The 27,667-nt window shown below is 39.5% G+C and overlaps 1 protein-coding gene across 1 annotated transcript in view; it reads left to right on the top strand.

The window, feature by feature from the left end:
- The window catches only part of EEIG2 (EEIG family member 2), a 75,259-nt gene extending 56,828 nt beyond the window's left edge, over positions 1 to 18,431 (top strand). The window contains exons 6-11 of the mRNA XM_061121258.1: positions 5,379 to 5,482; positions 9,054 to 9,149; positions 9,239 to 9,428; positions 9,530 to 9,657; positions 10,861 to 10,930; positions 16,499 to 18,431. Coding sequence (XP_060977241.1) covers positions 5,379 to 5,482; positions 9,054 to 9,149; positions 9,239 to 9,428; positions 9,530 to 9,657; positions 10,861 to 10,930; positions 16,499 to 16,541 — 631 coding nt within the window. The 3' untranslated portion in view covers positions 16,542 to 18,431. The remainder of the gene's footprint in view (positions 1 to 5,378; positions 5,483 to 9,053; positions 9,150 to 9,238; positions 9,429 to 9,529; positions 9,658 to 10,860; positions 10,931 to 16,498) is intronic.
- Positions 18,432 to 27,667: the final 9,236 nt, after the last annotated feature.

The following is a 27,667-nucleotide window of genomic DNA, read 5'->3' as shown; positions in this document are numbered from 1 at the left end:
ATGTCAGGACATGTCAGAGATTAAGGAACCAAGTTGTCCATGGCCCCAGGATTCACTGATTCAGTACACGTGTATTGATTGCCTACCATGTGCTAACATTTACCAAACTCAGTTAAGACTAACCCCTTGCTCTGAAGGATTCACTATTTATATGGGTGACAGACACACAACATAGGATGTTATTGAGGCATAGAGGATAGAGTCCTTAACTCTTCTTCTTTGAAAGCCAGGAAAGTCTTCACTGAGGGGATGACACTGGGCTAAGTTTTAAAGGATGAATGGGAAAACCACGAAGCAGGGGAGGTAGGTAGAGACATTTCAGGAAGAGAAAATAGCTTGCATAAGTTTATAGCATTGTTACAGGGCATGGAGAGAATATTTATGAAATACCAAACAGGTAGTAGTGTCATTTTAGGAGATCATTTTTCACATACTTTTAACATTGTTGTTGTTGGTTGGTTGTTGAGTGTGTCTGACTCTTCTGTAATCCCTTGGACTGTAGCCTACCAGGCTCCTCTGTCTATGGGATTTTCCAGGATCTTCCCGATCCAGGGATCAAACCTGCGTCTCCTGCACTGGCAGGTGGATTCTTTACCACTGAGCCACCAGGGAAGCCCACTCTTACATTACTTGAAATTCAGACACAACTGAGCAACGGAGCACACAAAATAATCCCATTCCTTTCATTCTGAAATTGAACCACATTAAACAGTTTTTGATAAGAAACACAAAAACATTTTCAGAACAAAAGGGGTAACTTAAAATAAAAATGTGGCACATGATCTGCACTCACTGATTATGTATTTAACACAACTGAGTCGTCTAGGGAGACTGAGATTTCAGATTCTCAATTTGCCTAACGTCAGTCCCTGTGGTTGATGAATTTTCTCCATAATGCCTAGTTGCCCCAGTATTAGAGCAGTTGGTACAGATGGCTGAAATTATCCAGGGTAGGGGGTCTTCAGATTTTTTGAGACTGCAGAGCAAGTGGTGCCAAGTTGAAGGAATAGCTCAAAATATTATGGTTGTGAAGTCAGCCTGGACAGGAAGGCGCAGAGCCAGAGGGAGACGGATAGAGAAAGAGAAGGAAAGGAGGCTGCAGGCTGAGAGTTTTGAAGGGTTGGAAAGCAGGCCTAAGAGGTAGAGGGGTGGAGACACTGCAAGCTGGCCACCTATGAAAGGCAAAACAAAGGACCTGGCTTTAAAAAGATAAGAATTTAGATAGGCAGGCATGAGTCACCATCAGTGATTAGTGACTGTGGCTATACACTCCATTCTTTGCATTTCTTTTATGTATTATATAGTTTTTCCACAGATTATTATGATACTGAATATTATTCCCTTGCCATACAATAAATTCTTATTGCTTACCTATTTTGTGTATATAATCGTATGTATCTGTTAATCCCATACTCCTAATTTATCCCTCCCCTTCCCCTTTGATAACCATAAATTTGTTTTCTATGTCTCTGAGTCTTTTTTTATATAGACTCACTTTGTTTTATTTTTTTAGATTCCACATATAAGTGATATCATAATGTTTGTCTTTCTGTATCTGTCTTCACTGAGTGTTACAGTCTCCAAGTTCATCCATGTTGCTACAAATGACAATATTTCATTTTTTTTGGTTGAGTGATACTCCATTGTACTTATGTACCATATCTTCTTTAGCCAGTCATCTGTTGATGGGTACTTGTGTTGTTTCCATGTCTTGGCTAATGTAAATAAATAGTGCTGCTATGAACATTGGGATGCTTATTATGTCAGAGAATGTTTTGCCTATGTTCTCTTCTAGGAGTTTTATGACAGCATGTCTTACATTTAGGTCCTTAAAACATTTTGAGTTTATCTTTGTATGTGATGTGAGGGAGTGTTCTAATTTCACTGACTAACATATAGCTCCCCAGCATTCCCAAGACCACTTGTTGAAGGGTCTGTCTTTTCTCCATCATATATTCCTGCCTCCTTTGTCATAGGTTAATTGACTGTAGGTGTGTGGGTTTATTTCTGGGCTCTTTGTTCCGTTTCATTAGCCTATATATCTGTTTTTGTGCCAGTACCACACTGTTTTGATTAATGTAGCTTTGTAGTATGATCTAAAGTCTGGAGGTGTTATACCTCCACCTTTGTTCTTTTTCCTCAGGACTGCTTTGGCAATTTTGAGTCTTTGTTTTTCCATATAAATTTAAAGATTATTAATATTTGTTCTAATTCTATGGAAAATATTACGGGTAATTTGATACAGATTGTTTTAAATCTGTAGATTGCTTTGGGTAGTATGGCCATTTTAACAATATTCTTCCCATCCAAGAGCATGGTATATCTTTGGATTTCTTTCAATCACCTTCAGTTTCCTTTATCAGTGTTTTAGTTTTCAGTGAATAGTTCTTTCACTTCCTTGGTTAAGTTTATTTCTAGGTTTGTTTATTTTTTATCCAATTTTAAGTGGGATTTTTTTTTTTTTTTTTTTTTTTAGTTTTCTGTATTTCATTGTTAGTGTAAAACAGTGAATTCTGTATATTAATCTTGTATCCTGCTACCTTCTTGAATTAATTTATTAGGTCTAATAGTTTTTTTGTGGAGACAGAGGCAAAACCTAAGATTCTAGTTTGGTGAGTTTTGGATTATGATGGCATTCACAGGGAATATAAGAAGAAGACAGATTTGGGGAAAGAATATGAGTTTAATTGGACAAAAAATTGCAGAATAAATAGTTAGATATCCTAATAGAATATGCAGTTTTGGAATTTAGGAGACCCTGGAATAGGAATAACCTATCAATTAAATAGGTTTAATGCAAATCTTTCATGCAAAGATAGGCACAATAAAGGACAGAAATGGTATGGACCTAACAGAAGCAGAAGCTATTAAGAAGAGGTGGCAAGAATACACAGAAGACTATACAAAAAAGATCTTCATGACCCAGATAACTGTGATAGTGTGATCAGTGGACTAGAGCCGGACATCCTGGAATGTGAAGTCAGGTGGGCCTCAGGAAGCATCACTTACAAACAAAGCTAGTGGGGGTGATGGAATTCCAGTTGAGCCATTTCAAATCCTAAAAGATGATGCTGTGAAAGTGCTGCACTCAATATGCCAGCAAATTTGGAAAACTCAGCAGTGGCCACAGCACTGGAAAAGGTCAGTTTTCATTCCAGTCCCAAAGAATGTTCAAACTACCACACAATTGCACTCATCTCATATGCTAGCAAAGTAATGCTCAAAATTCTCCAAGCCAGGCTTCAACAGTATGTGAACCATGAACTTCCAGATGTTCAAGCTGGATTTAGAAAAGGCAGAGGAACTAGCGATCAAATTACCAACAACCGTTGGATCATCAAAAAAGCAAGAGAGTTCCAGAAAAACATCTATTTCTGCTTTATTGACTACACCAAAGCCTTTGTGGATCACAACAAACTGGAAAATTGTTAAAGAGATGGGAATACCAGACCACCTGACCTGCTGCCTGAGAAATCTGCATGCAGGTCAAGAAGCAACAGTTAGAACTGGACACGGAACAACAGACGGGGTTCCAAATCAGAAAAGGAGTATGTCAAGGCTGTATATTGTCACCCTGCTTATTTAACTTATATGCAGAGTACATCATGCAAAATGCTGGGCTGGATGAATCACAAGCTGGAATCAAGATTACGGGGAGAAATATCAATAACCTCAGATATGCAGATGACACCACCCTTATGGCAGAAAGCAAAGAAGAACTAAAGAGCTTCTTGATAAAAATGAAAGAGGGGAGTGAAAAAGTTGGCTTAAAACTCAACATTCAGAAAACATAAGATCATGGCATTCCGTCCCATCACTTTATGGCAAATAGATGGGGAAACAATGAAAACAGTGAGAGACTTTATTTTTGGGGGGGTCCAAAATCACCACAGATGGTAACTGCAGCCATGAAACTAAAGGACACTTGTTCCTTGGAAGAAAAGCTATGATCAACCCAGAAAGCATATTAAAAAGCAGAGACATTACTTTACCAACAATGGTCCGTCTAGCCAAAGCTATGGTTTTTCCAGTGGTCATGTATAGATGTGAGAGTTGAATGAGAAAGAACACTGAGCACCAAAGAATTGGTGCTTTTGAACTGTGGTGTTGGAGAAGACTCTTGAGAGTCCCTTGGACTACAAGGAGATCAACCAGTCCATCCTAAAGGAAATCAGTCCTGAATATTCATTGGAAGGACTGATGCTGAAGCTGAAGCTCCAATACTTTGGCCACCTGATGTGAAGAACTGGCTCATTTGAAAAGACGCTAATGCTGGGAAGATTGAAGGCAGGAGGAGATGGGGATAACAGAGGATGAGATGGTTGGAGGTCATCACCGACTCAATGGACATGAGTTTGAGCAGTCTCTGGAGCTGGTGATGGACAGGAAAGCCTGGCGTGCTGCAGTCCATGGAGTCGCAAAGAGTCGGACATGACTGAGCAACTGAAGTGAACTGAATGCAGATCTTAAATGTCTGTATCCTAAATAACATGGACCTAATAGCATGAGGACCTAAATAGCATGAGGATTCCTGTGAACTAACACAGTAAGGTATTTAAGTTGCCACTTAATGGGTCAGCTTCATGATCCCCCTTCAACCACCTTCCTATTTTATTTCAGGTCACCAAGGGATGGTCTCTAGAGATACGTGATTTTCCTCTAGATATCAGCCTCAAAAGATTAAGAATGTTTCCTTTAAAAAAAAAAAAAAATTGTTGTTAGAAATTAGTCTCGTCCCTCCCTGCTTCACAGCTTCTATATGGAGACAGGAGCCTTGAGTGAACGAATGAAACTATATTCATCATCTACTCCCGAAGAATCCAGCCCTCAAAATCAAATCTAAACAACGAGGCTCTTTATTGACTCTTCCTCAAGCAGGTGGCCTGTGTACACAAGAAGCAGATGGAAGATAAAACCATAGATAATTTAAGTAGATGGAGCCGACAAGAGATCTTACCGTCGGAGGTGTGAGGTATCCCCTGCAGCCTCAGCTACAGAGGGGCTTGTGCCGCCACCTCCACGGCACAGACACATCCCTGCCTGGCCTGAGGATCAAGCTGACATTTGGAGCCCCTGCACCACTCTCCTGAGAATACACCTCCTCTGATTTCCCATCCGACTCTGTGGAGGCAGTGTCCTTTCTGGTCTCACTTCTTTTGTTGTGTAAAAAACTTTTTTCCCTCATGAATTTTAATCAAGTTTTGAGGAATGCTCGTACATTATTTTGTTGATTTTTGTCACTTTCATCCTCAAAGAGGGGACATTACCAGACACCTTGACTGAGGCTGTGCACTGACTACATAATCCATCCCTTAACATTTCAAACTTTCACATTCACCACCCATTAAGTTCTGATCCTTAGGAATGTTTGTTTGCAGGCCTCCTTCTACATCAATGTGTATACCAATTGCTGGTGAATCTGAATCTCTGGAAGAAGATAGAAAAGGTGGAGAGACTCTCAAAATTCATCTTGGGATAGCAGGTATGGATGTGTCGCTTACTCGTTTTCTAGGTTGTGAGTCATGGTACTACCCGAAAAGATTCCCAAAGCCCCTCCCAGACTTGTAATTCTGTGAGTATATGCGACTAGAAATGAGCCAATAAGTATTAGCAGAGTTTTAATCATGCAGTTTTTGCTTAAACCAGGGCTTCATTTTGTCCAAAGGGTATGTCATGCTGTGATGAATTAAAAGCTCAATGTTGCAGTGACCCTCCCGGTCCCACCACTGTGTGCCTCTGCGGCCCACAGATCCAATAGGACGCTAGGGGAGCGTCCACATGCCCAGTAGCTTCTGCCAGTCACCTTTCAGGTGGTGCTTCTCTTCCGTGAATCATGTGCCCTCTGTCAGTGGGTCCCAAATATTAGTGCACATCAGAATCACCTGGTGGGCTTGTTAAACCATAGATCGCTGACACTGCAGTCAGAGTTTTTGATTAAGTAAATCCAGATTGGAGCCTGAAAACTGCATGGGTAAGTGCCCAGGTGATGCTGCTGCTGGGATCACTTCTCCAGGCAAACTCCCAGTCATAGGCTGCCCCCCAAGTGTAAAGTGGGTAAGGGGAATGTCAAGTTGGCCGGGGAAAAAGCACTCATGAGCTTCCTTTTTTATCCCCTGCAATCCCCAGGGTTATTATTTGAAAGAAGAAGAAGAAAGGTGTAGTGATACAATTAATGTTTTCAGCACTCCTTAGATTGCAAAGATAAGCTTTCTTATACATAATGAGGGTTATGATATTTCCTGATTTGAGATCAGTGAATTCTTTGTGACTTTTAACTCTCCTGTTGGCTCCTTCTCTTCAATATTTAAATATTCTGAATTGTTTCTCATATTGGAAACCAAACACTCATCAGCCCTACATCATTCTCTGTCGCCTGTTCCTCCTTGGGCACGTACTCGCCTCCTCCCTCCATGCCCACCCTCGTTCTCTCACACTTTTCACAGCCAAATTTCTAGGAATAATGTACTGCCCATTTATTCCTAAACACACAGGATTCTGGCTTCTGCATTCTGCCCTATTTTGATGATGTCTCCAAGGATATGACTGTCAAATCTTGTGGGCATTTTTTCTGTTCTCATTTGAATAAATTGGCCATTTATTCTTTCTGGAAACTTTCTCTTCCTTTGGCTTCCGCTTCTCTTCTCTAACTTCTTGGAGGCTTATCTTCTTCCTCCTTCCTCTTAAAATATTGATGCTCACCAGGATTTGGTTCTCTCCATTCACCCCACCCTGGGCAATGTCATCTGTACCTTCAGTTTAACTATCATGTAAATATGAGTTAGTGTATTTGATTTACAATTTGTGTTGCCTCCAAAGCTTCATCCTGACTCCAGGCACATGTTTCCAAATGCTTTTTGGAAACATCCACTTCATATCACATTAGACTAAAACCCATCTGTTTAACTTTTTTCTCAGCAAACCTCTAAGTTCCTCATGATCAGGTCTTAATTTATCTTTGGATCAACAGCATAACGGCCAGGGACACAGTAGAAATCTGTGACCAGTGAACGGGCGTCCTCAGATGTCTTAAATTCCACATGCCCAGCGCATCTTCCTAACTCTTCCTCCTGTATTTTCTGTCGCAGTTATCCTGGCACACACTTCTAGTTAGTAGTGAAGTACTATCATTTGTGCCTGCTCAGCATCTCTCAGCTGAATTATTATGAAAATCTTCACTCCTTCACCTTCTATTCATCCTGCTGCCAAAATGATCTTCCCAAAATGTTAATCTAGTCAAGTCACACCCTTGCTTAAAGCCACTGGATTATCTCCTTCCTGAAACTCATAGAGATAAGTCCTTCATTATCAGGTATCTGCTCATCTCTCTTTCCTTCAATCATAGTTGGGTATATGCCAGCTTTATGGAACTATTTGCCTTTCTACAGATAAGGCATGCTTTTTCCCTGCCTAGTCTAGCCAAGAAATTCCTATATGTTGTTAAAAACCTGGAGTTAATCTCCAATAGAGGTCTTTTCCCTATTACCACATAGTGTTCGATGTGTTTGTCCTTTGGAGTGCTGGATAGCTTCTTTTTGGTGCTTGTATTTTGGTACTTGGCACATGAAGCATATATTTTATTTATTTTGTACCCTTATATCTTGTACAGTATTGGGCATTGACCTGGTAAGAACTTAATAAATATTTATTGAATGAACATATTTTGAAAACCAGTAAACCAGTAAATGGATGAATTAAGATCTGAGCTAACCCTAGGAGTAAAGTGTATAATTCTTGATATGAACCAACTCTTTGCATTCGGAATTTGCTGTACTAGGGCTTAGAACCACTGTCAAGCAGGACTAGGGATGCTGGTTTGCATTTGTACCTTACAGTCTGTCCAGAAATGAAAAACCCTTTGCAGAAGGTCCAGGTCACTCCAGTAGCTTACTTATTTGGCAGCATTTGTTGGCCCATCTGTGTTCAATATCATTTATAGAGCTGTTGTTATAATTGTTATATTACTCAGTTGGGTTTTATTTTGCCTGTAAGTGAAAAACAGTTCTAGTTTTCAAATATTTCACCCTCATGAAAATGGCCACAGTTCTGCATTCTGTAGAAGAAGCCTAGTTCTGAAAATACACAGTTGGCATCTGGAATATGCACATTATTAGGGAAATAGTAGAAGTGGCTTTGACACTGCTTTTTTGGTACATTTACTTTGAAACTGAATACTATAATCAATTTCTGCAGAACCTTATTCTCAGTGGTATATCACATGCTGTGTCGTTTTAAACCACAGACATTTGTACAAATTATAGCCTAGCACTGGCATCTCTAATGCAAAAGTCACAAAGTACTCTTTAGCCTCCCGTTGTGATAGATTTGGGAAGCAAGATTTCCTCAAACACCATACAGAAACCTGGAAATTCTGTGAGAATTTAGAAGAATCCATCTGACTCCCTTTTTTAAAAAAATTATTATTTATTTATTTGGCTATGCCAGGCCTTAGTTGTGGCATGTGGGATCTAGTTCCCTGACCAAGGATCAAACCTGGGCCCCCTGCATCAGGAGCACGGAGTCTCAACCACTGGACCACCAGGAGTCATTTGACTCCTTTTTATCAGAGAAATACTAAATATAAAAACTGAAATAGTTTTATTTAAGATAGAATGCTATTAAATCTTATGAAGGTACCATAGCACTTTGGTAAACTGAGGTATTTAAGTTCTTTGTACAGTATTTCTTGCAACAGTTATTTACATTGTACTGATTTAAAGGATTTCACTCTTGATAATGAATTTAGCAGCTTCTCAAGTCCATAGATTGGGCTTCCCTGGAGGCTCAGTGGCAAAGAATCCACCTGCAATGCAGGAGACCCAGGTTCGATCCCTGTGTCAGGAAGATCCTGTGGAGAAGGAAATGGTAATCCCACTCCAGTATTCTTGCCTGGAGAATCCTCGGACAGAGGAGCCTGGTAGGCTACAGCCCACAGGGTCGCAAAAGAGTTGGACATAACTTAGCGACTAAACAACAACAAAATCCATAGATTAAAATACATATCAACCGTTGACTTGTTGACAATAAAAGTAACATCACGTTATGACATATTGCAGATCTCTCAGCAAAGAGTGCCTCTGTTCCAGACGAACTCGGTGCCTGTGGACATTCTAGAACATCAAGCTATGCGAGCCAGCAATCGAAAGTATCAGGTAGAGGCTAAGAGCGGTGCAGGGAAGACATGTTTGGTTGCAGTGTATTTGACACTAGTGTTGACCACCAGCGTGATTTTCTCTGACAGGGTATAGCTCCTGCCACTCCCGGTCATCTAGTTTCTCTGAGCTCTGCCACAGGAGAAACACCTCAGTGGGAAGTACATCAACAGGAGTTGAAAGTATTCTAGAGCCATGTGATGAAGTTGAGCAAAAGACAGCTGAACCAAGTCTTGATATAGCAGATAAAGAAGATACAGCTTTAGAAATACTCAACAGGTATCATTTTGAACTCACTTTAAATGGGAAAAATTTTTTTAAAACTTCATTTTAATGACATAATAAAGGGAGAAATTTTTTTTTTTTAATTATTTTCAAAGATGCCCAGTGAAGCAAGATTCTGTAGAATCTCAGCTGAAGCGAGTTGATGATACCAGAGTGGATGCAGATGATATTGTGGAGAAAATATTACAGAGTCAAGACTTCAGCCTAGATTCCAGTGCAGAAGGTGTGTAGATAGCCATTAAGTATATGTAAATATGGACTTCCCAGGTGGTGCTAGTGGTAAAGAACCTGCTTGCCAGTGCAGGAAATGTAAGAGATGTGGGTTCGATTCCTGGGTTGGTTGGGAAGATCCCCTGGAGGAGGGCATGGCAGTCCACTCCAGTATTCTTGCCTGGAAAAATCCCATGGACAGATGAGCCTGGCAGACCTATGGTCCATAGGGTCGCAAAGAGTCAGACATGACCAAGGCGACTTAGCACGCATATATAGATATATGTGATCCAGGTTTGTATAATCCATGTGGTCAGTAGTGAATAGGCAGTACATCGTGATAGTGTTGCATATTTGTAAAATAAACTTAACACTCATTAAAAATCTGAAGATAACTGTATAACTTGGGCTTCCCAGGTGGCTCAGTGATAAAGAATCCACCTGCCAAGTAGAAGACACGAGTTCATTCCTTGGGTCAGGAAGATCCTCTGGAGGGGAAAACGGCAACCCACTCCAGTATTCTTTCCTGGGAAATCCCGTGGACAGAGGAGCATGGCAGGCTACAGTCCATGGGGGGTCACAAAAAGTCAGACACAACTTTGTGACTAAACAACAACTTTATAATTTATTTGCTAATGGACATTAAATTTGGGAAAGAATTAACTTTAAAAATATCAATTTTTAAGAAAGCTTTTATTGTACTTTTAAACTATGCATCAACGTCTGCTTTATAATAGGTACCGTCATCTGCTTTGTCATAACAGGGCATAAGTACCTCAGGTCACTGCTGCAGTTTGGGAGGTTGAGTGGTAGTCCCTCATTCGCTCCTTAGCATTTTCACTGAAGCTGAAAATTTACATGCCACCGATTTGAAAAGTATAATTATTCATGCTGGTGTGACTAGAGACCAGTTAACAGTGGCCTTAGTTTCATTATGTAACTGGTTGTGAAGAGAAATAATTAAACCCCACTTGAGGAAATTTGTAGGAACAGCTGTCTTCTTTACTCAGCTTTAAGAAAAATAGCTTACAGAAAGTTAATGAGAAGTAACTATTAGGATTTCTTTTAAACTGCCTGTTTTAAAACATGTGTGTAGCTCTTCAAGTTTTTATTTCTTTAACAAAACTGAAATGTAAAATGTTAACTTATTGAAATATGAATATTATTTGACAGTAATAATCATATGTATAACAAATATTGTCAATGTGTCTTGCAGAAGAAGGACTAAGGTTATTTGTGGGTCCTGGAGGAAGAACAACCTTTGGAAGTCGTCATCTTCCAAACAGGTATGTAGACCAAAGAGTATCTTACTAAAGAGTAGAGTGACTTTTTTTTTTAAATGTTCATGAGTGGAAGATGAAAGTTACAAAGTTTGTATCAGATTGAGTCTAGAAAGCAAAGTATTAGTAGTTCCATGAGAAAAATTACAGCTCTTAGTGTAGCTTAGTTTTCCATATCCTGTGAGTATGTTTCCTTATCCTGAGTATGTACAAAATACAATTTGTATTTTGTAAGTTTATTTGTTGATTTCCTTAGATGTGTTTTTAGAATGTATTAGTAGAGAACTGGTAGAGCACTGGGAGAATAAAATAAGTGAGCAGTTGCCAGGGAGTATGTGGAAGACAAATATTCCTGGTGGTAGGAACAAATAGAAAGAACTTACAGGCATAATAATTATAATATATAACTATATAATAGTGAATATATAATAATTATAGGTGGTACTTACTGAGCATTTATTAGTTATGTGCTGAGCACCATATATATATTTCATTCAAGTCTTATCTCTTTCAATGCTCAAAAAAATACCACTATTAGTTTTTTAAAAGAGGGAAAAAAGATAAAAAGAGGTTAAGGTAATTTACCCAAGGAAAGCCTTAAAGCTAGTTAGTGGGAAAACCAGGACTCACACCCATGTCTCTTTTGAGTCTAAAGCCCATTCATTATACTTAATCATTTTACCTTACTGGCTCATGATTAATATAACCTATGTAAAGAATTGCCAGTGAACAGGTTTTTCTGAGGAGGTGGGGCATGTGAAATGGAGTTGTGAGACATGAGGCTGGGAAGTATCTTAAGACAGGTTATAAAGGGCCTCTATTGCCATAAGAGAATGTTTAACCTTCTTGTATACACTAGGGAGCCACTGGTCATTCTTCAACAGAGATCTGGCAGATTGGCATTTTAGAAAAGTAACTGGCCGTGATTTTGAGGGTAGATTGGAGCAAGCAGAGTCTAGTAGTAGGGAACAGATAGAAGAATAAAATTTATGAGGACAGTGATATGTATGGTAGAGAAAAATGTATTTCTGAATTAAAGAGACAAGTTCACATCCTAACCAGACCACTTTTGGAGTAAGCCATTTAACTTCAATTGAACTTAACTCTTGAAAAATGCAATCATATAAGTACTTCGTGGAGTTGTTTTAAAATATAAATGGCATGATTATACTCACTAAGCCCTAGCTATTATTATTTTAGATTATACTCACTAAGCCCTCACTGTATTATTTAGGAGCGGCAGCAAAAGACTCTGTTGCAACCAGATTAATAAATGCTCAGAAGCATGGGCTGTTTCATTAGACTGCCCAGGGGCCACCACTATTGACTTTACAATGTTAATAACCTCCCTGTAAGCCTCAGTTTCCTCACCTGTACAATGGGGATGATAAATAAGTTACCTAACTCACAGGCTTTTTGTGAGGGTTAGATCACTGATGTAAAGTTGTTTAACACAGTACCTGGCACATAGAAAGCTCTCAATATATGCTAGCTATTTGTGTTGTTATGCGGAGAAAAGAAAGATAATTTCTAGTTGAGAAAGAATTTAGCTTTTAATTCTTTAAATTAAAGAATTCTTTTAATTCTTTAAAACCAAATACAAAGGTTTTGTGTAGTTAAGAATTCTGGCTCCTATCCTCCTTCCAAATGTTATAATATTATCACCCAGTACTTGGAAGCCTAAAGGGACCATTGGGGTTGAAGTAGATTCATATTACATGCTGAAGAACATCAGGGACAGTGTGTCGTGGTGAAAAGGGAATGGGCCAGAGTCAGACATGGGTTCTGTTCCTATGCATGCTCAGTCACTTCAGTTGTGTCTGACTCTTTACAGCCCCATGGACTGTAGCCCGCCAGGCTCCTCTGTCCATGGGGATTCTCCAGGCAAGAATACTGGAGTGGTTGCCACTTCCCACTACAGGGAATCTTCCCAATACAGGGATCAAACCCGCATCTCTTATGTCTCCTGCATTGGCAGGCAAATTCTTCACCACTAGCGCCACTGTCCTGGCTTAGCCATGATTGCCCAGCTTAGCCTTAGTGATCTTGACATATTGCATCTCTCACTTGCTACAAAAAAGACAGCTGCATCCCTGGAAGAATAACACACACACCCCAACACACATGGGCTGCCTGGGTTGGGTTTAGTCCCAAGCTCCACCATTCATGAGCTGTGTGTCTTTGGTAAGTTACTTCACTTCTCTCTGCCTCAGTGTCCTCACATCTAAAATAGTGATGATAATACAACCTATTTCATAAGAGTTATACTGTTTAAATGATATAAGACACGGTAATGCTTAGGACAAAATCTGGCATGCAGTAAGCACTTTAGTACTCAATCAGTTCAGTTCAGTTGCTCAGTCGTGGCCAACTCTTTGTGACCCCCACATCAGGCTTCCCTGTCCATCACCAACTCCTGGAGGTTGCTCAAACTCATGTCCATTGAGTTGATGATGCCATCCAACCATCTCTCATCCTCTGTCCTCTCCTACTAATTAAAGGTCTGTCTTTCACAGTTACTATGGCAATTAATCTGTTTGAACTGTCCAGCAGGTACTTACACACATAGGTCTGTCCATAAATAGTGGGTATTCATCAGAGAAGCTAATGTGTTAGTGTTAGATATATTATGTAAGATAAACTTGTAGCACAGGATAAAACCAGAATCATTTACCTAGGGCACAGAAGAGGCACAAGTGAACCAAAGTTCCAACAGGGAACCTGTGAGATTGAAGAGAACAGAGCGACAAGTGATAGAGACTTGGGGAGGACTGTCTGCCGTAATCCTTTATAAGTCTAGCAGATACAGCCTGGCTGGCTCAGAGCTATTTACAGAACCCTGCATGCACCTCCTTGCTTGCCCTTAGGACATTTAATTTCTGTCAAGTAGTCTGTTTCCATTCCTCTGTGATTTATCTCTCATCTCTGACTGCTTTTATGCTTTTCTCTTTGTCACTGGTTTTTAGCATTTGGTTGTGATGTGCCTTGGTGTGTTTTTCTTTGCATGTATTCTGCTTAGGGTTCATTGAGCCTCTTGAATCTGTGGGTTTATAATTTTCTTCAAAATTGGGAGTACTCCAGCCATTATTTTTCTCCACTTCTTCTGATACCCTGGACTTACAAATTCTAGTCTGTGGCATCCCTGAGCTCTGACATGATTCCTCCACTCTAAGAGACCACCTCACTGTACTGGGTTCTCCCTCGCTGCACTGTAGGCTTGGAGGATCCAAAAGGAAATGGCTTCAGGAAGCATGCTGGGGCAGTTTGTCTGGCTTGCTTGCTTTCTTTCCCTTATCTCAGGACCAATTCCATGCTGCCTGTTGTCCAATGTGTGAAAACTGTTGTTTCATATATTCTATCCAGTTGTCTGGTTCCTATTATTCCATCACTTCAAGAAACAGAACCATTTTAGGTCATCTGAAAGCCACTGTGTAGTGGTGCTTACCAGGGTTCCTTCAAATTCTGATTATCTGCAGACATGAAAGAGTGTTCACTGGTGTTCTGTTGAAGATGTTCCTATTTCTTCTTTAGAATGAATCCGTTAGAAGAGAAGTCCCTGAGCAAGCAACTGAGAACTCCAGTTCAGTCCATGGTGAACTAGTAACCACCATTACCAGTGGTTACTACTACTTCCATTTTTTATAATTTTAAAATTTCCTCTTAAAATGCCATTAAGGGCAGAGACCAGTCATGGTAGTAACTTCTGGTCTTCCTGATCTCTGGCATGCTCAGAGTGAAATGTCAGGTGGTAGCCCCTGTTATCTTGACCAGTGAGGAGATTGGAGCCTGGTGTTAACTTTGAGCAGTGATACCCTCCATCCATGCACCTCCACTTTAGCTTTCCTCCTGCTCATTCAGGAGGGATCATGGAAGGGGTAGAAAGATCCTCACCCAAAAATAAACCAGTGCCAGCAGAAAGACCCTGTTTACAGTGCTATGGAAACTTTTATCAGGGGAGTTCAGGTGGGCTTTTTGTTTGTGGTTTTTGGTTTTTTGTTTTTTTGCTGCACCTCACAGCTTGTGAGATCCTAGCTCCCCAAAAGGGACTGAAATTGTACCCATGCAGTCGGCAGAGTCCTAACCACTGGAGTGAGTATGTGTGCTCACAACTCTGACTTTCTGACTCTTTGTGACTCTGTGGACTGTGGCCTACCAGGCTCCTCTGTCCATGGAATTCTCCAGGCAAGAACACTGGAGTGGGTGGCCATTCCCTTCTCCAAGGGATCTTCCAGACCCAGGGATCAAACTTGCATCTCCTGCATTGGCAGCGGATTCTTTACCAACTGCGCAACCTGGGAAGTCCAACCCTAACCACTGGGCCACCAGGGAATTCCTAGCTTGGGTGTTTTAAGTATTACCTGCCCTGGACTCCTTGCTTGGTACCTTGCGATAAATGCTATGTATGCTTTCCTTCACTACACACACACAAACCTTATCCTCCTAGACCAAGAAACAATAGAAGGAACATGCATGTTTATTCCATTGTAACATAAAGCTAAGGCACCAGGTGCATCAAAAATAGCAAAAAAAAAAAAAGGCAAAAAAAGAAAATCTGTTGATGAGGCCTTTAAGTATTTCTTAATACTTTTATTCACAAAGCTTGCAAATTTTAAGTCTTTTATTATTCACCATGTTTCATTAATAGAGGTCAGATAGTACCTGGCATATTAGGGCAAAGGCTAAGCTGCTGTAATAAAGAGACTCCAAAATAAAATGACCAGCCTGGAGGGACAGATTTGCCCCAGAAGTGATTCATTGATGCAGGTACTTCTGTTTTATCCTTTACCATTCTCCTTAACCTGTGTTGTCAAAATTGCCACTCGTTCAAGGCAATTTTCCCTTTAAGCAAATGAGGAAGAAGTTGGCATGTCTCCATTCATGCCCCCTGGGGGGAAACTTAGTCACAAGGCCACACTTACAGACCAAGAGTTTAGGAAATGTGCTCTCAAGCCAAGCAACCTGTACCTAGCTAAAACCATGGAAAGGGGGAGAGTAGATGTAGGAGACAACCCGAGGTCTGACAAACCAAGCTTATAAAGAAATAAATCCCTCTTCAAGATCATTTTCCCTTTTAATCTGCATTTACATAGATATAATTTACAATATGGACCACTTACAAAGAGGACCACTTACAAAGACATTTGCATTTGACTAAAATAAATTTTGCACTTCCAAATAAAGTATGTAAAGACACCGCCACACTACTAATGCTACTAGAAACTGTCATATGTTAACTCAGTGCAAGATCTGAACCACCAGAGTCAATATATTTCGGATTTATACATAGACATGTTTGCCACAGTATGTTGACACAGTAAGAATTTGGAAACATTTCTAGATTACGTGGGAATAAGTATGAGGTGATCAGGGACCAGACTAATCCCAGTGCAGCAGTTAATAAACACTGGAGACTTAAAGTACTTTCTCTCTGTGATACCTGTAAGCCTTGTGGATATCAAATCAAGTAGAAAATGTGTAATGCACTGTCTCTTTGGGGACAAGTTTAACTGGAACAATGTCAAACACTGCAGCTCACAAGTTTGAAGTTTTGTTTTGTCTTTTCCCTATTTTTAGGGTGGGGTCTGGAGCTTATGAACAAGTTGTGATCAAACGCTAGAAGTCAAGCTGGTGAACTGAAGCTTCCCTGTGGGTTTAAGATGTGGGCAGTTGAGCTATTAAGGCACTTTATTCAAGCACTTAGAGCAAATGAACCTATTAAAAAAATGAAGCATGTTCGTCTGTCAAGAGGAAAGCCAACACTGATTTCTCCTCTGAAGGTGCCCACCACTCTCCTTTCACACCTACCAACAGGGACGTTGAAATGGTAGTACCAGAGCAGTGTGCCACGTGTGCTTACAGGAACACGGCCTTTGTGGTCACTGCACATAATAATGAAAAGCCTGCTTTTTCTGTCAAAACATCCAGTGGGAAAAAACACTATACATCTGAGTATAGTTTTAGTGTTTAAGTGTCAAACCTGTGATAGACATGTTCAACAGATTCGGCTCTAGCTTTTAAATTTTGTGTTTGCGAGACAAGAAGTGAAAATAATTTAAACTATAAATTATGCCAAGAATAGATATAATTCCTGGGAAGGAAATCTTCCATATTATACTCCTTACAGTATTGTACTAAATTCATTCACTCTTCTTGATGCAATAATTGATATAAAATGTGGGTGTTTGTGCTTTGGGAAAGTGTTATACTACAGTTTAAATATGTAAAATGCTTAATTCTAAACGAATCAGTCATAAATTGAAAAACAAGTGTGTGTTATTTAAGTCTGAGATACATGAATGAGTATAATGCTATTATTATGCAGTATGTATCATTACCTGTTAATATTAGATGAGCTGCAGAATTCCCACTAGTGCGATATAAAAGACTAAGAGAAGTGTAAGATTCAGTATGTTAAGCTTTCATAAGATGCCCTAACGTAAGAGCTCTGTTAACTAACAATAATATCTGCTGGGTTTAGGAGTCAAACTTTAGAACAACAGGAGGAAAATTGAGATGTGGTCAGAAACAAAACTGCCTTTTCTCTGAAGATTCAGGCTTACATGAAACTGAAAATCATTCCAAGGAGGTAATGGATAAAGAACAAGGGATAGCCGCTTGACCTTACTGACATGGACCTGTTGTTTTCCGTTTTCTTCTTTGCTGCATCAGAAATTAGTTATTTTGAGGCAAGAATAGAAAACAACATACATCAGGTAGAGCTTTTAAAGAAAGAATATCTGATCTGGATCCAGTTAAATAGCACAGCAGATAAACCTTAAGAGTTTTTCTGGTCTTACGTGACAGTTTCTGTGTGGAAAGATCTCAGTTTTGTTGGACTTAATTAGTCACTGAAAAAGAATGTTGCTCCTATGGAACCAGTAACTCCCAGTCCTTAACTTTCAAAACCAGGTTCAAGAAATGTAGTGTGTTAGAATTACTTTGGTCTAGTTATTTCCATGTTGGCAAAATAAGGGAAAAATATTATTTTTTAAGAAAATTTATTTTAATACCCAAATTTAGAGGTTTGAAAGTTTTTTAATAATTCATGTTAAGGTTTTTTTTTTAATATTTCAATGATTGGCTATTCCAAATTAAGTCAATACTACTTTTATAAATAGATTCTGATTTTTTTTTAAAGAGATAACACCCTATTTGGGGATATTTTGAATGTTGAAAGATAGAATTTTCTCACTTATTAGTTAACCTTTCTTATTAAGATTTGTTATGAAGAAAAACACTGACCTGAACATTTTAATCTAATCAAGGAAAATACTACCTTAAGTGGTAAAGACTTGCTGTCTGTGAATAAACAGGTGAATGATCCATTCATTATATATTATGGGAAGAAGAAAATCAAAGTTTTTAAGAGAGATGTGAAGATACTGTTTAGAGAGATATTTAGTATGACGTCTTAAAAACGTATTTTTCTATTTTCAAAGTATTAGTTCTATATTTTTTATTGGCATCTCTACAGATGATTTTGCAGTTTTGAAAGTGATTATAAAAACTAGATTGTAAGTTAGGCTCCGTGAGGACGTTCTTCAGATACGTAAGAGATGCCATGGTTAGGACACTGCCCCCATCTTACTCATCCTCACCTGCCCTTGGCCCAATACAAGACTGGCTCTTGGTAGTTAAGATGATAGAGAATTATTTTTAAAAAACAAAATGTGGAGAGATTTTGAAAATCGTGCCTTTGATTGAGCAGTCACCAGATACATCTTGATTAATGTAGCAGTAAATATAACCATTATTTTAATAAGTAGAAACATTAGGAAGAAAAAAGATGACAGTGTCCTCTGTAGTCAGTGAAAGTCTGGATTTATTTTATTCTGTTTTGCGTTTTGTCAGCATACTTTGCAACTAGATTTCTTTAGAGTCCTCAAAAATATTTGTTGAAGGACCTATGTGTCTTATTTTCTAGTTTTTCTTAAACTATTGTACTATTAATATCTTAACCATGTAGCTATTCAAAAAAAACCTGCTTATTAAATACCAAGTCCACTTTTGGTTCCGTTTTGAGTTTAGAAAATAAATTTGAAAACTTAATAAATTTTTAACTTAAATATTACAAATTTTATTTTTTTAATATTAAAATCTAATATTTAAACCACCTAGTCTTGGAGAATTTTCAGATGTATAACGTTTTCTTTTTCTAATCTTACCCTCGAAAAAAGGATTCATGATCTTTTAAATTTTTAAAGCTAAGTATTTCTGATCAGGTAATGAAGTGTCTTAGATACCTTGGGGGGGGAACTTCCTGTGACTTGTGCTGGTGACCAAGATTAGAGAGGATGTGAAGGGTCGCAAAGGGCAGAGAAGGCCCTAGGCCATTAGTTTATACACTGACTGCCGACTCCCCTTTGCAATGGTGCTGGTGAAGGCTTCTGTATACAGACAACTGATTCAGATTGGTTACTTAGAATCTGAGAAAGTCTTGACCAAGAATCCTTAAGTCCACCAAACCATTCCAGCAAAATACTATCAGAGTAATGCTGTCCAAACTAGATTCTTCTGTATGTGCTTTTTGTTTTTTAAATAAAAACCACAAGCCACAGGTGTCTACCACTTAACCCATTTGTTGCTAGAAGGGAAAATAATCTAGCTTCCAGTCAAAACATATTCATTTGTCAATGAGTTTTGATATATTAAAACATCCAGAAGTATCTTTAGAATTTTAAGATTTCCATGCTAACAGACTACTTGCAAGTTCATGCTAATAGTATTATTAAATACTTCACTGAAGTTCTCTGAAATGTTAGGCTTCCGTTATATATGATAATGTTCTGAAAGAGACTGGGCTCATATGACAGGATTGCATTTTAACAGATCTTTAACTGGGGCAGTTCAGAAAGTATGTTTGGTCAGTTCTCCTGGATGGTACGTCATGTTAATATAATCTATGCTATAGTTGAAATTGGGTTATGCCATTACTGATGTGTTGGCTTAGGTACTGTTCATAGTCTTAATAGCTGAGATGTTAAAGAATATGAAGTCTAAAAATACAGAGGATGAAACATGCCTATATTAACCTGTTTTAAGACTGCTTTGGATATAAAGGCCTTATTCCCTTATATATGACTTTCTAGAAGATAATATATATACACAGTATATTTTAAATGGTCATGTGGGTGATCTCTAACTACTCTCCATGTGACAGAATTTGCGACATTTTTAATTTATGTGGACAGCAAACTCCACATTTACAAGTGTTTATGTTCATCCTATATATATAACAAAGAATTCTCTTATTGATACTCATTGACCAAATTCCACATACAGGAAGACATTTAGGGTATATTCAGTTTGGTTTTTTTGGAGATATGTCTTATTCTGGGGATCACCTTCCTGTTATACATTTACTCGGTCCTCTGGAAGTTGATAGAGTTGTGGGTAATCATGTAAATGCTTATGAATAAGATTTTATTGAAGTGATTCCATTAGTATTCTAATCTCTAATACATGGAAAATGACCTTCATATTTATATTTTTTGTTAATTGTCCAACTATTAATCCAGGAAATGTTTTCCTTTTGTTTTTTTTACCAAAACTAATTTTTTATTGTAAAATATTTGAGTAATGTAAAGGTGAATCTTACACATGTTCAATAAAAATCATATCTTAAAGTTTAGAATGTTGTTTATCCTTTAAAATTTCAGTTAAGATTCTGTCAGAAATCTACCAGATTCTTGCCAATGAAAGAAAACCAAAGGGAGAGGACCAGTGTATAACTTCTCCCTAAGGGCTTCCCTTTATTTATGACCAAGTAGTATACCAAGTTTACAGACTTCTCTACAGTCCCATGAGCATGGACTTGGGAATAAGACAGACCTGAATTTGAATTCAAACTCCCCTCGGAACCTGTTTTCTAATCTAGCCTGGAGATAAAACCACCAACTCTTTCTGGTTGTGATGAAGAACATAAAAGCTAATGTTAGGAATATGCCACTTAGTAGCACTTAGTGTTTGATCAAGCCAGAATTTGTCTTTGTGTAGCATCTACATACACATCTTAACTCTAGTGTTAAGACAGAAGATGGTCAATAAGTGTGGCACTATTAGAGGTTAAAATCATGGCTTTAAATGATACTCATGGTCATCACACCTTTGTACAGACTGTTCTTTTTGACTAAAATGTCCTCACAGAGAGGGAAAACGTCAACACATTCTCCCTGCAGATAATCAAATTATAACAGCAATTTAAAGTTAATGAAAGAACTATGGTTCACTATGAGTTTGAACCCAGATCCATGTAGACTGTCATGACTTCCCTGGACAGTGCAGATTATGAAAGGTTACATAAGTTAAGGAGAAAGTACCTTGCTTGCTGGCAGAAGTGGGGGGGGGGGGGGCTATGGCTACTCTGGGGGAGACCCTCAGACCTCCTCCTCAGTACACAGGGCTATCCAGGTGACTCTGTCCCGGATCACAGTGGAACCTGGCAGGAGCCTCTCATCTGTCCCCTCAGACTCTTTCAATATGGTTGATTACAGGTGTACAGCATGGTGACTAACAATTTTTAAAGCTTATACTCCATTTATAGTTATAAAACATTGGCTATATTCCCTCTGTTGTACAATATATCCTGTATCTTATTTTATACTTAATAATTTGAAAATTTTAATCCTGAACCACCCCCCTGGGCGGGGGGCAGGGGCGTAGCTTCCCTGGTGGTCCAGTGGCTGGGACTCAGAGCTTCCAAAGTAGGGGTCCCAGGTTTGATCCCTGGTCAGGAAACTGGATCCCACTTGCCACAGCAAAGATCAAGGATCCCCAGTGCTGCAGCCGAGATGTAGCACAGCCAAATAAATAAATACAATACTTAAAAAACAATAATTTCCTACCCCTGTCTTGCCCCTCCCCTCTTTCCCCTCCCCTCTGGTAACTACTAGTTGGTTTTCTGTGAGTGTATATATCTATAAGTTCTCTATATCTGTAAATTTGTTTGTTATATTCACTAGTTTATTTTTTAGATTCGTAAAAATATACAGTATTTATCATTCTCTTATTTCACTCCATACCCTCCAAGTCCATCCATGTTGTTGGAAATGGCAAAATCTTGTTTTTATGACTCAGCAGTGTTCCACTGAATGTATATATACCACATCTTTATCCATTCATCTGTTGATGGGCAGTTAGATTGATTCCACATCTTGTAAATAATGCTGCTATGAAAATCAGGGTTCATATCTTTTCAAATTCGTTTTTTCTTTTCAGATACATATCCGAGAGTGGAATTGCTGGTTCATATGGTAGTTTTTAATTTTTTGAGAAACTGCCATATTTTTTTCTCACTGTGACTGCACATAATTTACATTCCCACCAATAGTGTACAAGGGTTCCCTTTTCTCTATATCCTCACTAGCATTTGTTATTTGAGTTCTTAATTATACCATTCTGACTGGTGTGAGGTGGTTATCTCATTGTGGTTTTGATTTGTGTTTCTCCAATGATTAACAACATTGAGCATCTTTTCATGTGCCTCTTGGCCATCTGTATGTCTCCTTTAGAAAATATTCAGATCTTCTACCCATTTTTTAATCAGGTTGTCTTTTTTTTTTTTTATGTTGAGTTGTATGAGCTCTTTTGGATAAAGAAATGGCAACCCACTCCAGTATTCTTGCCTAGAGAATCCTGTGGACAGACAGTCCTGGTGGGCTGCCATCCATAGGGTCGCATAGAGTTGGACATGCCTGAAGCAACTTAGCATGCATGCATGCATTGGAGAAGAAAATGGCAACCCACTCCGGTATTCTTGCCTGGAGAATCCCAGGGACAGAGAAGCCTGATGGGCTGCCGTCTATGGGGTCGCACAGAGTTGGACACGACTAAAGCCGACTTAGCAGCAGCAGCAGCAGTATGAGCTCTTTACCTATGTTGGCTATTTACCCCTTATCAGTCATATCATTTGCAAATATTTTCTCCCATTCCATAGGTTGTCTTTTTGTTATTGATCGCTTCTTTGTTGTGCATGATAACTTTTAAGTTTCATTAGGTTCCATTTGTTTATTTTTGCTTTTACTTCTGTTGCCTTGGTAGACTGGCCTAAGAAAACATTCCTATGAGTACATCAGAGAATGTTTTGTCTGTGTTCTTTTCTAGGAGTTTTATGGCATCATGTCCTAAATTTAGGTATTTAAACCATTTTGAGTTTATCTTTGTATATGCTGTGAGGGAGTGTTCTATTTTCATTGATTAACATGTAGCTGTCCAGCTCTCACAGCACCGCTTGTTGAAGACATTTTCTCCATTATATATTCTCATCTCCTTTGTCAAAGGTTAATTTAGCACAGTTGTGTGGATTTATTACTGGGTGCTCTACTCTCTTCCATTAATCTGTATATCTGTTTTTATGCCAATACCACACTGTTTTGATCCTGTAGTACAACCTGATTTCTGGGAGGGTTATGCCTCCAGCTTTGCTGTTTTTCCTCAGCATTGCTTTGGCAATTCTGGGTCTTTTTTTTTTCCATACAGATTTTTTAAGTTTTGTTCTAGTTCTGTGAACAACGTCCTTGGTATCTTGCTAGGAACTGCACTGGATCTGTAGATTGCCTTGGGTAGTGTTTTCATTTTAGCAATATTCTTCCAATCTGTTTGTGTCCTGTCCCTTCAGACGTTCTTGCCCATGTCTCAGGCATGGGGTTCCCAGGCCCAGCCTTCTTATGACTTGCCCCATCTTTCCTCAACACCTAGTTTTTTTCTCCCTTCCTCCTTACATCCTCCCCCTTCTTTCACCTTATTTTACCTTTTCCTTCCTGTACATACATAGCATACATAACTGGTTGCAGCAGATATAAAGGAATGAAACCTATCTTTTCCTTTGCATCATATGCAATCTTTGGTAGAGCTAACCCATCCCACATTACACAAGATGTAACACAAATTTAGGAAACATAAACAGAAAAGGCTTAAATTTAGACATTCCATGAATCAGTGATCTCTATTCCATAGGGACCATGTAATAACAAAATGCAAAGATCATTCTGTATGAATTAGTTTAGACCCCATCCCTATGCATTACAGCTCAGCTAAGTGGAGATGTCTCTTCAACCATTTCTCTTAAGGAACTGACTCCACTGCTAGATCTTGAAACCATTTCAGCAGTGATTTTCCTGAATATGCACAGCAAAAGCTTCGAACATCTAAAGAAAATGGGCATAACTAAAAATTTTTTTTGCATTTATAGGGAATCCTCAAAGCAAATGAATGCATTTACTCTTAAGTGGGAAAACTATGCCACCTTCTGGTATTGAACTTAAGTGATTCCATTCCAAACTGCCTCTCCCACATGAGCCTGTGTTTGGCTCTTCTTTCCCCTATATTCCTATATTCTTTGGAATTAAGACCAAAGGAAAAACATATTTTCTGTGTTCTCAGTACTAAATTCAAAAACTTCAAGCACTTTAAAAGATTTTAAAGCATTGCATACTCTGCTTAAACAAGGCAAAATTGATTTTAGTATGGAATTAACCAAAGATTCAGTAAGCTCAATGACATGATTCCTCCTAGAAAAGACTGGGAGGTCAGCATGATAAAGGGATTCCAGAGGGACAAGGCTGGACAAAGAGATGGCAGTGGGAAAACACAGCTGATTCAATGAAGGCAAAATACCTGAGTGTGGGATGAGGTGTGCAAATAGGAAGCAATGCAGCACTTCCAGGAAAGAACAGAATGACCAGAGTTTGACTAGTTTCAGGTCTGGTCACAGTATATTACAGGAATTAAGTGGAGTAGGCAGCAATGCTGGCACAGAGCACATACAGTTTAAAAGGAACTTAGAACCCAACAGGTAAACAGGCAGAGGCCATTGACAGTTAAGACAGGTGTATAACTAGACTGAGGCCGGCATCAAAAACTAGTTGCAAAAGAGGTGAAATTAACATTTACTGTACAAATTTGACTTCCAGCTCCTACCAGCTGGCTTGCTAGATCTTACCAATACTCTTAAATATTCCCTACTTCTGGATATCCCCAAAGATGTGCACCACATTCAGTGATAAACCATGCTGGCCATGGTTAACACCTGCACGCTCCATGAAGGTATAATCTGGTAAGACTCCGCCATGGCACTGCTGGCGGCGCTCAGTCCCTGGCCTCCAGCCTCCAGCTGCTCAGCTCAGTCTCCACACTACCAGCTATATAGAGGTAATTTTGTTGGTACCCAAACTCTAATCAAAGAAATTACTTTCATTTGGAATAACTTCCTGACGGAAATGAGCCCCAGAGGCTTGAGAGCAGTTTAAAGAGAGATGAGCTGCTGGGTATGCTGCAGACAGACGGGTTAGGAAGGAGAGAGGGGTGAGGAGGTGAGAAGCTAAGGGAAGGGCGCTGAGACTGGGGCTGTGTAGAATGTCTTGAGATACTGAAGGGGCTGTTTCACATCCCAACTGCACTACAAGGGAGTGCTGTGAGCTGTGCAGAAATTCTTAAAGGGGGTTTGGAGTTGCCCAGACCATGCAAATAGGAATTACAGGCAAATTTCACTCAGAACAAGGGCCTGTAAGTTCCAGCTAATACCGGGTAGCATAAATTTCCATCTAACCTGGTGGGTGGGCCATGATGGTGGCAGTGGTGGTAACTTTCCAAGCAAATCTGCAAATAAAACTCTTCCTCCTACACAACAACCTTTTTCACTGGCATACAGTGTACTTTAATTCCGTGGAGCAAAGTTTGCTATTCTTAAGGCCTTTATAGTTACAAAAGTGTGGCCCATTCAAATGGTTTTCCTAGGAGAAAAAAAAATCTGCCTCCCTAAAAGGCCACTAGTCTTTGCAAAACTGGAATTTACTTGTACTTCATGGGGAACAAAAAACTTTTAATAGTTTTCTAGGGAGTGAAATGGAAGGGCTGGGCGCAAACTGTTGAGGGATTTCTTCTTTATACCTTTATGAGCAGTCTGGGTTTTAGCATGAACTTGCACTATTATTTCCACTTTATTAAAAAGCATATGTAGTCATTAAAAAGAATGGGATACAAATAGATGAAAATGAATTTTATATTACTAATGATAAAGCTGCATCAAAATGCATAATACCATTTATATGAAATAATTGATATCAGAATAGATATTTTATCCACTGGACTTCTGTAAGGAATAGTGGACTCTCTTAGAAAAGCAATGAATTTGAGAGGAAGCGGGTTCCCAATGGTGTTTCCAAAGTTAGGCATTAAGGAGAAATTTTAAGGTTTATAAAGTTTAAAGTCAATAAAGTTCAGGGAATGCCCTAGTGGTCCAGTGGCTAGGGCTCTGTGCTCTCACTGCTGAGGTCCTAGGTTCTATCCCTGGTCAGGGAACCAAGATCCCACAAGCTATGCAGCATGACCAAAAAAAAAAAAAAAGTGTATGAAGTTTACTTTAAATTCCATCAATGAAAAGATTTTTAAATTATATAAAACACTTCACCAAATTGCCTACTAATATGCAGCCCACAAATTGGGAGGTGGGAGGGAGTAAGACATGATTGTGAAATTTCAGATAAGATTATGTCACTTCTCAGAAACCTCCTAGCAAATTATCCTCGGTAGTCAGGAAAAGCCACAGGCCTTCCAGCACTGCACCCTGGGGAGCTGGTTTCCAGAGAGCTGGGGGCTGCCCTTGGGCAAGACTGTAAAGCGAGCAGAAGGCAAGAGTAGCTGAGGAGTGGCTGGAGGAGACTATATTGCATCTCAGCAGGTACCCACACTCCATGGGTATCACAGACACTTAGAACCTGGTGAGGTACCATGCAACTCATCATGTATGCAGATACGAGTAGGGTGGCCAGTGCTGTTTTCTTTAAATCAGACATTTAATCATTCGGTCTCAGAAAAACATGTAGAATTATTGTGTTCACTTTTCCAGTCAACTCGTGCAGTTGGCACGTTGCAACACTCAAAGTTACTCTGTCCCCAGAGGAACGTTTGCTGACCCCCAACTTAGAACCATTCAACATGCAAATAAAGGCTTGTATCAAGATAGGGAGGTAAAGACAAATCAAGAAGGCAGCAGGTACAGGAGCCACAGAAGGTTGGGGGAGCTGCGGGGAACGTGTTCCCATCACCCATAGCAGTCATGGGCATTTAAACACTTCTGGGAGGTCATTAAGCCTGAATAAAGTAGATTTTTGGAGTCTTGGCTAGAAGATCTTGGCTCTAATAGAAGAGCAATGAGAAAGAAACCCTAGAAAGCTGCATAGGCCTAGAAAGGTGAGGACAGAGGGCCCTATGGGGGGGGGGCGGGGGGGGCGGGTGCAAAAGTCTAGATTGCATGCCTCCGGGAGTAAAATCAGTGTTAAGTACATAGAGGGGATCTGATAGAACAGTCAGATTAATAGTGTTCTCTCCCAGAATCCCTTTTTTTTTTACTCACCATCCCCCACCAAATCCATTTTCCATCTACTTATTAACCCTTCAAAACTCAGCTTGAGAATTACAGCCCTCCCCCTGCCCCCCAAGGAAGCCCTTCTCAGGTACCCAGTCTGCCTAGCCAGAGCTTGTTTCAGGACATTCCAGCTGTGGCAGGTTGCCACAATGTCTTCTGTCCCCCTAGTTCCTTGGCAAAAGCCTACCACATGGGCACATGGCATCCCAAAATAAAAGGCTCCACTTCCCAGCATCCCTTGCTGTAAGACCTGGCCATGAGACTTCCATCTGGCCAAGAATCAGGAGCAGTGCAAAAAACCTTACCAGACAGCTGGCACGTGCCCTCTGTCCCTTCCCTTTTATTTTTCACTGGTTTGGAAGTTGCCAAGTGGTAGCTAA

This window comes from Dama dama, chromosome 20 (assembly GCF_033118175.1).
Source record: "Dama dama isolate Ldn47 chromosome 20, ASM3311817v1, whole genome shotgun sequence".
NCBI classification, from domain to species: domain Eukaryota; kingdom Metazoa; phylum Chordata; class Mammalia; order Artiodactyla; family Cervidae; genus Dama; species Dama dama.
This window is presented reverse-complemented; position numbering and strand designations above follow the sequence as displayed.